At 37.0% G+C, this 14,875-nt stretch overlaps 1 protein-coding gene across 3 annotated transcripts in view; it reads right to left on the reverse strand.

Annotated features, from left to right (window-relative positions):
- Nucleotides 1-418: 418 nt before the first annotated feature.
- The window catches only part of LOC108679668 (venom phosphodiesterase 2), a 38,731-nt gene continuing 24,274 nt past the window's right edge, over nt 419-14,875 (reverse strand). For 2 of the 3 annotated variants that reach the window (XM_018168356.1, XM_018168353.2), the window contains exons 8-19: nt 14,266-14,373; nt 13,799-14,027; nt 13,224-13,305; nt 11,719-11,854; nt 10,492-10,612; nt 8,349-9,772; nt 7,337-7,475; nt 6,684-6,781; nt 5,936-6,074; nt 4,241-4,448; nt 3,841-4,012; nt 419-3,388 (exon numbers count right to left, since the gene is read on the reverse strand). In XM_018168356.1, the coding sequence (XP_018023845.1) occupies nt 3,242-3,388; nt 3,841-4,012; nt 4,241-4,448; nt 5,936-6,074; nt 6,684-6,781; nt 7,337-7,475; nt 8,349-9,772; nt 10,492-10,612; nt 11,719-11,854; nt 13,224-13,305; nt 13,799-14,027; nt 14,266-14,373 (3,003 nt within the window). In that variant the 3' untranslated portion in view covers nt 419-3,241. The remainder of the gene's footprint in view (nt 3,389-3,840; nt 4,013-4,240; nt 4,449-5,935; nt 6,075-6,683; nt 6,782-7,336; nt 7,476-8,348; nt 9,773-10,491; nt 10,613-11,718; nt 11,855-13,223; nt 13,306-13,798; nt 14,028-14,265; nt 14,374-14,875) is intronic. The other variant, XM_018168354.2, reaches the window with a different exon arrangement.

A 14,875-nucleotide genomic window follows, 5' to 3' on the forward strand; every position in this document is an offset into this window, starting at 1 on the left:
CACACATTTTTTATTATTTACAGTATTTTGTATTCACTCTGTATAAAAATTATCTCATTGCTGTTCTTCGACGATAATGAGGCTTTTAAGTTAACAGGTTTGATTCTTAAAGCTGTTGCTTCCAAGCTCTGTACTAACTCGCTTGATTTCATCCTAAAATTGGTGTCCATTACCGATATTGGATAAGGATTCCTGCAAGAGGACACCCGACTTGAACAGTTGTGCAATGCGTCGATAACTACGACATGTGGATGATTTATCAGCGTCATGCCGACGATTTGCACCGACCGCAGGTCAAACGCCTTGGGCATTTACTGGGGAGGAACCCCTCTGTTTTATCACTTCTGTTATTAATGTTCAAACATCTAAGCTAGAATCTCCAGCAAAATCATAAGAGGAAAAATGAAACGATATCAGCCATACTTGACATCAATATATTCACCCATCAATAGATTCCTTCTTAGTTCATTAAATTTCTGTCTCCCTCTTATAAGAGCACCGCATAAATTTTAATAATATATATAAACAAATTACATTAATAACTCTGAATAGCTACAGTGAGCAAGAGAGTTTATAATAATGGGAAGGGACACGCATTACAGAGGTCGCGTATTATGCATGCTTAGTAAATAACAGATGAAGATCCAACAATGTACAAGAAGTTGTAGGAAGTACTGGTAAAAATTATTATTACTATGGCATTATTGCTAAGATTATTAGAATGCTGGGCAGAATATCGCTGAGGAAAACCTCAATGAAACATTTGAGCTGATAACATGCGATGAGGCTATCTCGGCGCCATGCAGCATTGACCACTTATAGTGTTCAAAGACGAGGAAGATGTTGATAAATATCAGGCAATTATTCTTTTAATTTAAATTTTAGAGAGCTTCACGGGGTCATCTAAATTGAAAATAAATTTATTTAGGTCACTTAAGTTACATCGGCTAGTGCAGGAGATTTTCGGATTTCACACCCTAGAATTTCCTTAATTATGCATAAACACTGGAGCTCAATTACTGGAGTCATAGGGAAGTATTTAATTACTTATGTGTGTCAATTTATGAAATTAGAACGAAATAATTCATGCATTGTCCACACAATAAAACATATTAAACACAAATATCGCTTAATCTCGCTGGGGCGGAAGGCAGCCTAGGAAGATTCTTCTCTCACTTCATAAAATGAGAGTATCAGCATAATGACTAATATCATTAAAAGCAATGCTAAGTTGGTAACAGAAGTTTGCACGATTACGAAACTCGTAAGGAGAGAAAAAGTTTTGATAGAAACTGAGATAGAAAACTGATATATTCTCCAAGATAAAAAACTGAGAAGAAAGGAATGGTAAATTGTCCATGTTCCTGCACATTCAAGGATCATGAAGTTAAGTAAGCACTTTACTCAAACGCAGAGAATAATGTTTGATGGTTAGAAAGCTCTGGCACATTGAGTTATGAATGTATAATTTATCTATGTTTGGTGAAGTCATTATCCTTCAGGGGAAGGATCGTAATAGAGAGGAGAACACAATACAAACCAGAGGGACAAATGAGCTCGATATGTTTAATGCAGCGGTCGTTCAGAATACAAAAACTTTGCCCAACGTTCTACCACAGCGTTGAGGTAGAAATGCTGCCATGCAAGATAATATTGACTCGATAAACAGGTACATCCGGGCGTACGTGAACGATTTCAGAACGGTATATATATAACGCGATATATTAATAGAAATAAATGCTGAATAACAAAACGTATAAAAATCTGAAGCGGTAACTAGAGAGAGCATTTGATTGACAGAGAGCATGTAAGGAAGGTTTTGTAAAATTCCAGGGAACTTTTCAATCCTGTATGAGTGGATTTATCTCTTAGCATTTTTAGTAAAGAGCATAATTATGGATTTTGATTTTCCTTCCTATTAGGGCGTTACATATTAGGGCGTTAAAACTTTAGAAAGACACAGTCTTTAAGTCAAAGAATCATATTTAATTTGATCTAATTTGTAGCCTTTTATAAGGAAAGTTTTAGAATGATGCAGACCCGAAATAACGTCCAGCCTTCTAAGAAAATTACGAACGCAAACAAGAAGCTGTTACACTGCAAGCGACGCTCAACACAGTGAACGTACGAACAGCGCATTTATTTATACATACATGTGTATATATATTATATATATAATCTATGATGAACTTTGATACTAGGAAATTTGTGATTGTCATGGCGTCAAATGATGTCATTATTTATAGATAAAATATGAAATATGCCAATATCTAACGTTTATTACACAAGTTTGATAAAGAGCTATAGATGTAGAAAGAGAAAAATATGTTAAACTTAACATTGAATATAATCCGTTGCATTGTTTATCCGATGCATTTATAGCATATTAATAAAGAGTTACGAGAAAAAAAATTCGCTGTAATTGTGACAAAACAAGAAATTATTTCACTCCCCGATGAAATTTCATGATTTTAATGAGTTATCAAATTGTCATGAATGTTCCACGTGGCCATTAACGAACGAAATTCGTGGTCATTCACGAATTTCATGCTCGTCAACTCACGATAAGAGCAATCAAAACCATTATCTGTGATCACTTCAACACAAAAGCTTCTTTTGTAGAGCGCGACCACATGCGAAAGAGAGCTTCGTATCTTTAAATCAAAGAATAAGCTCGCATTTGCGGGAAACTCGCAGAGAGAATATTGAGCGCGATGATGTAATACATCGATGGTTGAGCTGCATAAGCTGTACACTGCAGAGAGAAACGTCTTAGTCATACCACAGCTTGAGCTGTACAAGCTATGAACAGAAGTTTGAGTCGTTTTAGTCATACCATAACTTGAACTGTAGAAGCCTTCTACTGAAGCGCGTCATACCACAAGGTTGTCAGTCATACCGAAGTGTCAGCTGTGCACTGAAGAGCAGGATGTTTTCGTCATACCACAGCTTGAGCTGTGAAAGCTTTGCACTGAAACGTGAGTTCTTATAGTCAACCCTAAGCTTGCAGAAGCAATACACTGTGTGTATTGTAATACAATTCAGTGTATTGCAGAAGCAATACACTGAAATGACGTCTTAAGTCAAAGCTCAGCTTGAGATGTAGAAGCCTTACACTGAGACGCTGGAATTTTTAATCATTCCACTGCTAGAGCTGCAGAAGTCACACTCTGAAGCGCGGGACATTTTATTCATCCTACTGTTTGAGCTGTAGAAGATATACGTAGAAGCGTGGAATGTTTTAGTCATCCCACAGCTCGAGCGGTTGCTCCGCAAGTAAGACTGGCAACGAAGATTCTCCAATAAAGCCGCTGAAAAACTGCAGTCCAGTCAAACGCTCAATGTCCGTCAGGCTGGTTAGGTGATAGCGGCTGTATTCGCGATCATTCTGCAAAAAAGATGATGTCTTGTACATAGACATATTATAGTAGAATAATATAAAATTCATGTTTTTCCACACGGACAGATTTTTCTACTCAATTGACTTAGATATTTGAAATGCGATCATTCCCCAACTGGATTTCAAAAGAAGTAAGAACCACTCAAATGAGAGCGATCTCATGAGTGGCCACAATCCACACTTTGCTTCGTGAGTTTCGGTTGAAAGAATAAAAAATTGGACTTCTGGAATGAAAAATGGGTAAAGTTAAGGATAATTCAGATATTTTCTCTTAGAGTAGTATGGATTTGGGATTATATAGAGATTTTGAAGTAATTGCGATTTTATCTTGCGTGGTATTACATTGCGTATTTTATTAAGTTACATAACATTTTACATTATATATTTAATTTAATGATATTGATGAACTAGGGCCCTAAGAAAGATGCATCTTTGCTTACCATCTGGCAGTTGTCGTTGAGCTTAGTGTTCGGGAACACAAAAGCCAACACGTCCAGCTCGTCTGAGGCACATTTTCTAAGGTCAGTTTCATCCAAATCAAAGCCTGCAGAAGTCTTGCAGGAACTGACGATGTAAAACACATGGCTGGGCGTCAAGAAATCTACGAGAGACCTGAAATTTACACGGAAATAAATAAATGATAAAAATTATGAGTGAAAACAGTAGCCAAGTCTAACCTATGCAAGGTTATAAAGAAAGAATAGAATAGAAGTGTCGGCACTGAATGAAATAGGCTCATGACCTGTTACTGATTCTTGTACTTTTCATCTTAATTTCCAAACCCATCGAACGTACAATTTCAGTTTCGATTGATTTGTCTGAATGTGTTTCATCACCCACCTGATGTGTATTATCGTATCCCCTCTGCCGTTGTAGTTTCTGTCCCAGACGGGACCAGTGACGACGTTCACAACGTTCCTGCTGCGTGTCCACTCACGTAACAAGCCCACGATGCTGTGCCGACCTCCTTCAGTAAAACCTTTCCTCAGAGCGATGGCGTTGGTCAGGAAGTAACCTTCTCTTGCCAAAACTTCCGGCGCTTCAAATTCTACAATTAAATGTAGTTAAAATTTATTAGACAAAAATGTTACACGCAATCATTTCCATATGTTCTTCGAATCAGCGAATGAGCATGCACGATGGATAGATGTTATCACTCGTATTATATTATATCACAATAATATTATAGAATAAAAGGATTTACATTCAGAGAATAATGTGATGATTTACATTCATCTCAATATCATTGACTATTGTATGTTACTGGAAACAATGTAAACATTAATATTAATGCAGGTTTCATTGAAGACCAGAGAGTATTTCTTATTGACAATTTGCAAACTACCGGATTTGTCAGGACGTTAAAATTGTTCTCGTAATTCAAGCTTTGATTCCAATCTGTATCTATAATACTCTATGTCTATAAATTTATCTATAAATTTATAAATAAATAAGTCTATAAATTTTGCTTCAAAGAAGGTTGTAGACTTCTTCATGTTTTAGACAACATCGGACAGATTGGACTAACAATCAGGACGCCGAGCCACTGTCTCGTTAGCTACCTTCAGACTGGAGGGCAGGTGAACCCCGCGAGACAAGCTTACAACCAGACCGTCACTCGCATTGTGCTGAACGTATTCACCAGCATCGTGATCAAGCAGTGGCCCGACAACAAACGACCGGCGATAGCTGAACTCCTCATCTCTACAGATTGGATCCCAGCTATCTATTTTCTGGCTGCCTGATTTGTCTGAACTCTGAATTTTCCGAGTAATTTTTGGTCCAAAATTTTACTGTTGTATCCTAGTTACTTATATTATGTACTTATTTCCACCAAAATTTCAATGTTTAATGCTTCTTTAACTTGAAAATGAATGTTTGTTGCATTCGAAACGTCGTTAAATAAAATGTCCCTTGGAAACCTGATATTTGACTTTTCAGTTCCTATCAAGAGCCTAATTCGCCGAATAGAGAAAAACAATAAGAAAATTGTCAATAAGAAATACTCTCTGGTCTTCAATGAAACCTGCATTAAAGAAAATCTTCTGCCAAACTACACCAACATTAATATTAGCGAACAGTTTTAGTTAATTGATTTATATACCTAATTTTTTCTACAGAACAGAGATACGTATGCCAAAAGCAAAATTTTTTTGGCTTTATGTGGTCCTAAAAGCGGACGCTCAAAGGATTGTACAGGACCTGGATTGTACACTATTACTATTTTACATAATAAATAATTCAAATTGAATCACGCAATCCTACCACGTGCGTTCAGAGGAGTAACGTACGCGTAGCGTAAGTTCGTTCTGTAACTTCTATTGGATGTTAGCGAGAAATTCCTCGTTTATGAGCCAAATGAGCCAAACATTGAATAATTATTTGCAAATTGAACAAATGTGCTTTTTCGTCGCACGCGCCTTCGATGAATTTTTCTACGCTAAATTTGGGAATTGCCAGCATTTCACAACTTAATTAAAAATCCAATTCCTCATTACTTATTAATAAAATGAACAAATGTTGATGACAGCGCACCTTGAGGGAAGAGCTGATGCATGCTGACGACGTCGGTGTTGTAGCGGTCCAACAGATACTCCATGCACTGCTGGTCAGGGTCTCTGGGCAGACGTGGGTCGGCGAGCCAGCACGGCGAGTCGGAGAGGCCACCAAAATCCTGCCCAATGGGCAAAAAATTTTCAAGGTTTCCTTTGAAACGAATAATTGGCTAGCGGTGAAATTTAAAAATGTTCCGACTTCCCCTTGTAAATTAAAAAAATTGGGATATTTGGTGACCAATTAATAGCGATGTTGAAATGGAACTGAATTGATTGATCTATCAAGATAGTCGAGCTCAATTCAACCAGAATCAAGCATGGATTCAACATGTTCAGTGATTTACTTTCAATCAATGATTTACTTTCATTGGCCATAAAAATATGCTCCTTACAGGTCCTGATCGAATGGCCCTCATAACTTTTTCAAGGTCGAAGTTATTATTATACGGCTCCTTGGATGAAAATCGTGATCCTTGCAATATGAAATATGAACTGTATACCAAGTTTCTTTGATGATAAGGCTATTTACGGTAAGTTTAAAATGACTTCCTGTTTGTTAGAAGGGAGGAGCTGTCCGCGGAGTTGAGTAAAATTCTACTTCCTATAGACTAGCATAGAGGGTCGCCGCAATTAATTTTGAATTATCCCTATTAGACGCCCAGAAATGACATCAATCGTCGCAATGAATCATTTGTAGGGAGATTAGTTGTTACAGATAACTTTCTTACCGTTGAGTTGGCTAGAGGATTCATCTCCAAAGCATCCAAGGTGGAGTTTGTGAGTGTGAAACTTGACCAAATCGCAGTGCCCAGCTCGCCTATGTAGCCTGCAAAATATCAACTTTTAGAAATGCTCCGAGCGAGTGACGTGGCAAACTATATTTTCTGATAAATTTTATTTCTTATATTAAAAGAAAAAAAAGATACATTTAACATGATTTGCATGATGTTTTCTTCAGCATTTTTGCACAAAAATTCAAATCAAGATCCCACGCCAAAGGTTTAGAGCATCAATGACTATGGATAGTTTTTTGATGAAAATTCTAAGTCTCGAAGTGCCACTAATGATGGATAACTTTTTTGCGTTGAAAGTATGATAATGTTCTTCAACACTAGTTTAGTTACTCATATGAGCAAACGAACGAGCAATGCGTAAATAATAAACTAAACGGCCGAAGTACATCAAGCATAAAAAAATCTTCGCGAAGAGGAAAAAATTAGATCAGTACTCACTGAAGTGAGTGACAGAGAAAACATTTTCTCGTTCGTCCGTGAAGTCACAGACAGACAGACGGACGGGCGGACATAACGAGCAAAATAGCGCCTTTTTTCCATAAATGAGAAAATGCGCTGAAAAGAGTCGGAAAAAAAACAAAGCTGACCGTTGATGTGATTGGTGTATGGTAAGATGTAGTGGGTTCCTCTAGGTGCTTCTCTGGCTTCGAACTGAGGCGCGCCGAAGGGACAGTGATGAGCGATGTGGTCAGAACGCGCCGGCTGCCCGCGACCTCGCTCTTGTTGCTGCGTGCACGCAATCACGTTAGCTAAAATAGCATACTTCTAAAGCAGTTGATCAAAAGATACGACGGTTGTTGAAATTAATATAAGCCAAACCGTCAGAAAGTAGAGAAAAAGAGAAAAACAATAATGTGAGAAGAGCTTCAAATTAAGTTAAACGAGGGATGCATTTGGGTGGATATGATTCGTGACCGGCGGAGAAGCGTTCCTATACTGAAATGGTGGTCAACAGAGGTGCCTAATGGGAACCAATAACTAATTTGAGCTAACTTTAATTATTATTTGTTAATATTTCAACACCTTATAGATTTAAACGATGGATATTCATTTTAGTGGAATTAAGCATGAACAATGCAAGGGGTACGACCAAACCTGGAGTTACAACTTCGTAAATGTATAACATGAGTTTGTATAAACATAACAGATTCTGAGATATTGCATGCAAAAATGTGCCCAAGAATTTTGAAACACTATACATGTAATTACAAGAATCAGTAATAGCACGTTCAACAAATATTCTCAGTAGGTTATTTATTATAAGGTTGAAAATTGCATCTACAAGAAGGAAGGACATAAGTTACGAAAACGAAATTCTATTAAATTTCAGGGAAAAGCCATCAAGCATAACAGGTGAATTTCCAAGACTACTCAAGACAGAAGTAGTCACACAACCATGCATAACGATATATTCTAGCCGCTTTCGAATCAAGATATTTAAAAAAGTGTTCAATGATTTCAACACTTATCTTTAAGCTTCTTAAAATTTTAAATCAAGTATTTCAACAGTTATCTGCAACTTCTTCAAAATTTTGGTCTTCTTCAAAATTTAGTAATGCTCGTAATTTACGTAAAATTTCAAGGAAGTTAAATACGAACCAGATCTTTCGACGATGTGCATTCGCAGGTATTCCTCTTCTTTCGATTAGTTAACATGGACTCGGTTACTGGATTAGTTGACTCATTTGTGATGTTAGATTGCGGCGCGTTTTCAGGCTGTGGATTCGTTGTCTGCGTATTAGTTAAGGAACTTAAAGAATCATTCTTCTGTTCAAAATTGTCACTAGCTGAGAGATTAGTTGCAGTTGGCTGAACATTAGATTCAGTGGATGACGGCAAGATGTTAGAAGATCCAGTTGTGAGAGTAGTGGCTGTTGGCAAGATTGGGCTTACGGATGATGAAGTTTGTACTCCTTGTTCACTAGACAAGCTGTCAGTGGTTGCTGAAGGAGAGACTTCACTTACTATGGCAGTGGAAGCAATACTCACGTTGACTGAAATACTAGGAGATGTTGTGCTGCTTTCTTTATCCTCAAGCAGTGTTTCATTTTTTACTCCATTTTTCATCGTATTGTCTACAGAAGATCGTTCCCCTACTTCCATTAGATCTTCATTAACCTGAGAGTTGTGTGCAATTTCTTTATCCAAAACAATAGAAGAATTGGACACTGCATTGCCATTGTCTTCAGGAGTATCACGGCTATTTTCGCCCTCCGCTAGTGGAGTAACAACACTAGATAATGTTAAATTAGGAATAGGACTTTCAACACCTGCTGTTGGTTGCAGATCTTTAACAAGGGCTGAAGATTCATCCACTGTTTTTCCTTCGCGTTGGCTCAAGCTAGATTCCAAAATTTGCTTCGTTTCCCCATTTCCATCATCTGCAGCATCAGAGACTACTTCTGACTGTTCTTGATCAGACGTGGAAGTGGCTTTAGTCGATGATTGAACCAACGGTTCAGAAGTCGATACTGTAGGTCTGGACGTTGTAGAAGCTGGTATTTGCTCTTTATTTTCTACGGCTTTATCTTCAACTGGATGAGTATCTATAGGTATGGGAGAAGAAATGGAAGGGGTTGTGCTGGTAGAGATAGAAGAAGATTCCACCCCTGCATCGTCGTTGAGGGAATCGGCCTTGTTCTCAATGGATGTGCTCGACATCATTTCGGTTGAAATTGGAGTCACCATTGTAGTTGACGGAGGGGATGAAGAGATAGTTGGTTCTGTTGTACCGGTAGAGATAGAAGGAGATTCCATCCCTGTATCGTCATTGAGGGTAGCAGCCCTGTTCTCAATGGATGTGCTCGACATCATTTCGGTTGAAATTGGAGTCACCATTGTAGTTGACGGAGGGGATGAAGAGATAGTTGGTTCTGTTGGCGGTACTTTCAATTCTTCGAGAAACGAAGGATCTCTTGACCTTGGGTGCAAAAAGGAGAGGACGTTTTCGGGCCAAGCATTGATACGTATTGTGGGTGGAGGAGGCGGATCACGTAGGATATGATACAAACTACCTTCAGTCCCTGTGAAAAGGAATGTTAACATTATTCGTCTCGGAGTAATAATCCTCAGAATGATCTGGGCTCTTCATCACGCACGAATCCAAAATATGCCACGCGTAAGATAACAATTTTCAAGATCCACGTATTGCATTTTTTGCATCATGATCTTTTTGTTACTCATTTATACCCAAACCGTTCAAAACTGCGGATGCTCAAGGTATGAAAAAATATAAAAATATTAATGTGACAAGAATTTTTTGGTTCTTGAGGCGAGGCACACTATATATAATCAAATATTGTATTATTATTTGGTGTGCGCGCTTTAGGTGCGGATCGCGGCACTAGAGCAGTTTTAATTATGTAATTAAATTTTGTGAATTTAGCGAAGGTCGATCATTAATGTAATTGTACTGCATATTCGCGGAAAATCAATTAGATATTATCTATTGTAGGGACGGGAGTGCAGTAGGCACCGCTGCTCCACGACCTATTGAATTTATTGCACTGAAACATCCTCGTCCAATCAAATTATCTTCCACATACTACCAAACCTTTTATCGTATAATGGATAGGATCTATATTTTTTCTTTAACTGATTCGAGAACCAAGCTACACAACGACAGTTGCACAAATAAACACATTCTAGAAAAAAGTGCGTACACCTATTACTTTTTAAAACAATAATTAAGTTAAATTAAGTCAAACTCCTATTGAAGTGAACCTCACGTGCGATATCATACCGTTATTAGGAGACGCCTTGGTGCCTAGTAATCTCGTGAGTAAGTTGTAGATTTCGACATTTCTGAAGCCAGAGAACTTGTAGTTTGCCTTGAACGATGGACCGCGGGCGAAGAAAATGCCCTGTTACATAAGAAAATTAGTTTAACAAAAATACGATGATACTATTTTGTAACATCGTTCAATTTTCGGCTGTTTCGAATTACAATTTTCATGTACATCAATAAAGCGATGGATCGTATTTTTGTACTCGTTTGTGCCAATGCCTTTCGAATGTTTATCCATAAGGAAGCAAAAACATGATTCAATTTTTTCTTGAAGGGTCATAAAATGAACTGAATTGAAAAAAACTTGTTTGCGGTAAATAATTTCTAGCTCGAAATTTCAGGTCTTCCACCAAAATATAGCCAAAAAAATGTTCAATTTCGAATATATATAGCAAACCCTACTAACTCTTATGAGAATAGAAATGACCTACAATGCTAAAATACCAATCTGTTTGGTGCAGTTAACTCTAAGTGTTACGAGAGTTGGCTCTCAGTGACATTCTCTTCTTTTCAATTTAACCAATATACCTGAATATATTGTCATACCTGAAAGGTTTTAAAGGTGCAAGTGCGAGAAATGCGTTTAACTAATGAATTATAAGAAATAAAATAATTTCTACATAAACGTATGATAATTTTTATTGATTCAAATTAAATTTGAAAATTACCGAAAGTTTTTTTAATTTTTCCGAAATAACAGTTATATTATAAATGTTCATCCCAGATATGTGTTCATTCGTCATATACTAATTTATTAGTTTTCCCATTTTATGCTATTAATTTTATTCCTAAATAAAAATAAACTGCTGTACACGATGCATGATACTGCACAGCTGGAGCTTGTTTCGTAACAAGCACTTACATGTGGGAAGCATTAAAACTGATGTTTTAATGTTTTAACACCATAATATTTTTGATACCATTATTCGATCGTGACTGTAATGTCAAAGATACGAAGAAACACATAATTTAAAGAAAAACAGTATAAATCGTGCCCCGTAGTTTGACTCGGTTGGTAAAAAAAGTATTTTTCTCATTTAACATTGATTGTCGCTCGGCTTGTCGCTAAGTTCTCTCCAATAATGTTCATCAGTTGTTTTATCTGAACTTTTTATCAGAATAAAAAATAATAGTTGCATCTTCATTTCAGATCCTGATGATACAATGAACGTTTTAATTTACCTGCATCAAAGGGTCGATGTTGTTGAAGCCATGTTCAGCTTTCTTGCAGTAGTTTGTGTCGGAGGTTACGATCCTGTTGCCGGGCAGCGTATCCAGGATAACTCCTTCAATTCGTTCATTGTTGGCGTAGTGGTATCTACGTAGATGGAATCAAGTATGCTTAATATTTTTAGAGACATTTATATTCATAACATAACATAGTGATGTCGGCGCTGACGAGTAAGCCTGCATGATGTGGCCTGTCGCCGATTCTTGCCTGCCGCACTGGAAACATTTAAACTGTTCCAATAGGCGTTCCACTTACACATATTTGAATTGAATTGTAGGATACTTGAGGTAAATTAGGTTAATATGGATTTTAAGATGATAGAATCCAATAAAGTTGATCAGTTAATGAGTGGATAGTTATGGGAAATAACAACGTCGTGTTAGAACGGTTAAGAGCAGCTTGGCAAAGTTGTGATTGGATAAGCAAACATTACCGATCAATTGCTTACGTAACGTTATAGTATAGAGAAATAATACAATAGGTACCACTTTTTCAATGAGAGAAGTCGAGTCATTGTCGAGTCTGGAAACTAGTGAAAGAATACTAGAATGAAGGTTTAAGATTCGACTATATATTAAAATATACAGGGAAGAATAACTTTAATATGTGCACTAGTAGGGCAATCTTGATAGGTATATCCGGCTGAGGCGGAACGCAGAAAAGTGCCAAGTAATTAATTTTGTTAAACATAATGAACAGGAACCTCATTCGATGAAAAAAACGTTGTTTTCACGAAAGAATGGTGTTCGAAAAGCTGACAGTGGAAAAAATTTCGGAGTTTATGCAGGAAGGAGCTGCTAAAGTCCGGTCTCTAGCGTTAGTTTTATAAAGAAAGACTTTGTCAAAAGTTCGATTTTTAGACATCCGCGGGAGGGAAAGTTGAGCGAGGCCAACATCGAGCTTCAATTAATAACAGAGTTACTACACAATTGTGCACTAGCGCCTCAACTAGTGAAAGGGTGAGATTTAGATTCTGTTGGTCTTCACAATAGAATAATATATAAATTGATAGTGACAGTCATGTTGGAACAAGGAAAGAAGGGAAGGTCGAATTGGGTTACGGAGTCGAAATATATAAAAATAATTCATTAAAAATATAGAAGTAGCAATTTATAAAGCTAGAAAACACACAACTTACAATTTTACAGTACACAAATCTTGAAATTTCAGTTATCACAAGAATATATAAAGTCTAGCTGACAGGAGATAAATCACAAATTGGTTATGTCAGAAATGAATAGTCAAATCCGATAACTTTATAAATTTATTCCACTCAGAAAGAATCGACGTTAAAGGGTGAATAGACACGCCAAGAAACAAAATGTAATACGCATTTATTTTGCAATTAGGAGGTGAAATTTTTTTATTCCCGGATAAAACTGGAGTAAAGGAGTACTTGGATTAATTGAAGTGTGCGCATTTAACTTGAGTAACAAAGAATTATCATTAGCCTCACCGGTTAGGAAGTACATCTTTGGACAGGGCTCTCAGCTTACGATTCTTGCACCTCAGTTGATTGAGGATTTCTTCATTTGACCCTAGTAGATTTGAGAGAATAATCATGAAAAACGAGAAGTTAAGCTAGGGAACTACACAATTCAGACTTCAAACGAAATCAGTTCCGGGATAACTTTAAAATTCAAGTTCGTATATTTTTTTCAATTATCGCAATATGCCATAAGTCGCAGCATTCTTATCACATTTTTAAATTTTTTATTTAAAATGTTGATACGTCGAAGGTTATGGTAACACTTGGTATAGTATATATATCTATGGTTATACATGTCATTCACCTGGACTTAATAAATTAGAAATAGAATTGACTATTCACTATAAATGAATAAAGTTCATTCATGGAATAATATCTTTAGAGTGAGTTGGAAAATATTAGAAAAGTTAAATAAACAACAACTTTGATATATAAGATAAAAAAAATTATTCTTAGGCCTACCAATTTTGTGTTCTATGTATCATCGCTAAATTATTTGGAAACCGCCTACTACGTTGAGCGCATCGCCTGTGAGTCCTCACCTTTGCCTTCAATGGCCTGTAGTCTCCCTACAGCACCAGTAATAACTCTGGCCTTATGGTCAATTTTTTCCATGAATGTCTCCAGGTAGAGAGAGTTAGCACATGATGAAGGCGCCACTCCATGGTCTGAGACAACCACGATGTCAACGCACGACGTCACGTTCATCTCGTGCAGAGCTGTCATCAGGCGGTCAATCTGATGGTCAACTTCCAGCAGCGAATCGTTGGCCTACCAAAGAAGAATCCAAGCATATATAAAAGTGTACGAAAACTATAATTTCTTGATGTATGATTCTTGCTTGGATTTGAAATTAAATCAAGAATACAGCATTATCCCGAAGCGCCCCGAGCGCAAGCAGCGGTCGAGGGCGATAATTTCAGGACTTTTTTGGATCAGTGTCATTTAAATATAATTAACAGGTGAGTATTGTTTAATCTTAAATGATTTCACTCGTAAATACTCATACCCGTTTTGTGTAGATGCCGGCTTCCTTGATGACTTTGTTTGGGTTGTCAAAGTACAGGCCCAGAAGACTCGGTCTGTCCTCTGGCTCTAGGAGGAGCCACTCCTTGATCTGAAGAACAATTTGTATTCCAGATTACGCAGAAAAAACAAGATGATGTCTTAAACAAAAGACAGTTACAAGCTTCTTCTAGCGACAAATTCTTTTTTGTTGAAAGTGCAAGGAAAATTCTAAAATCTTTGTCAGCACTTAGTTGGTGGATACAATCTTAAAGAAATGTATAAAATAATTTTAAAAATTCGATACTTTTTTTGCGAATATGATGTAGGATTCAAAACATCGCTGACATCTTGGAGGAAAGATCTGCAGATAAAAAATTGAGTTCGTTTCTTCATGTCCTTATATCTTGGAAAGTAACTTGATTGCTTAAAAATGAAACGTAAGGTTGCCGTTGGTATTGCAAATCAAAATAGTGATGACCTCTTCCGCGAAAAGCAAAAAAAGGCTGCGCAGTATGCTCAGCCATGCATACAAGATAAGATTGAATATTATCGCGATGAAGGCAGCAGAATGAGCATTTTTATGATGAGCATTGTTAAAAAACAAAGAACGA

This window comes from Hyalella azteca, unplaced genomic scaffold (genome assembly GCF_000764305.2).
Source record: "Hyalella azteca isolate HAZT.00-mixed unplaced genomic scaffold, Hazt_2.0.2 contig17671, whole genome shotgun sequence".
Taxonomy (NCBI): domain Eukaryota; kingdom Metazoa; phylum Arthropoda; class Malacostraca; order Amphipoda; family Hyalellidae; genus Hyalella; species Hyalella azteca.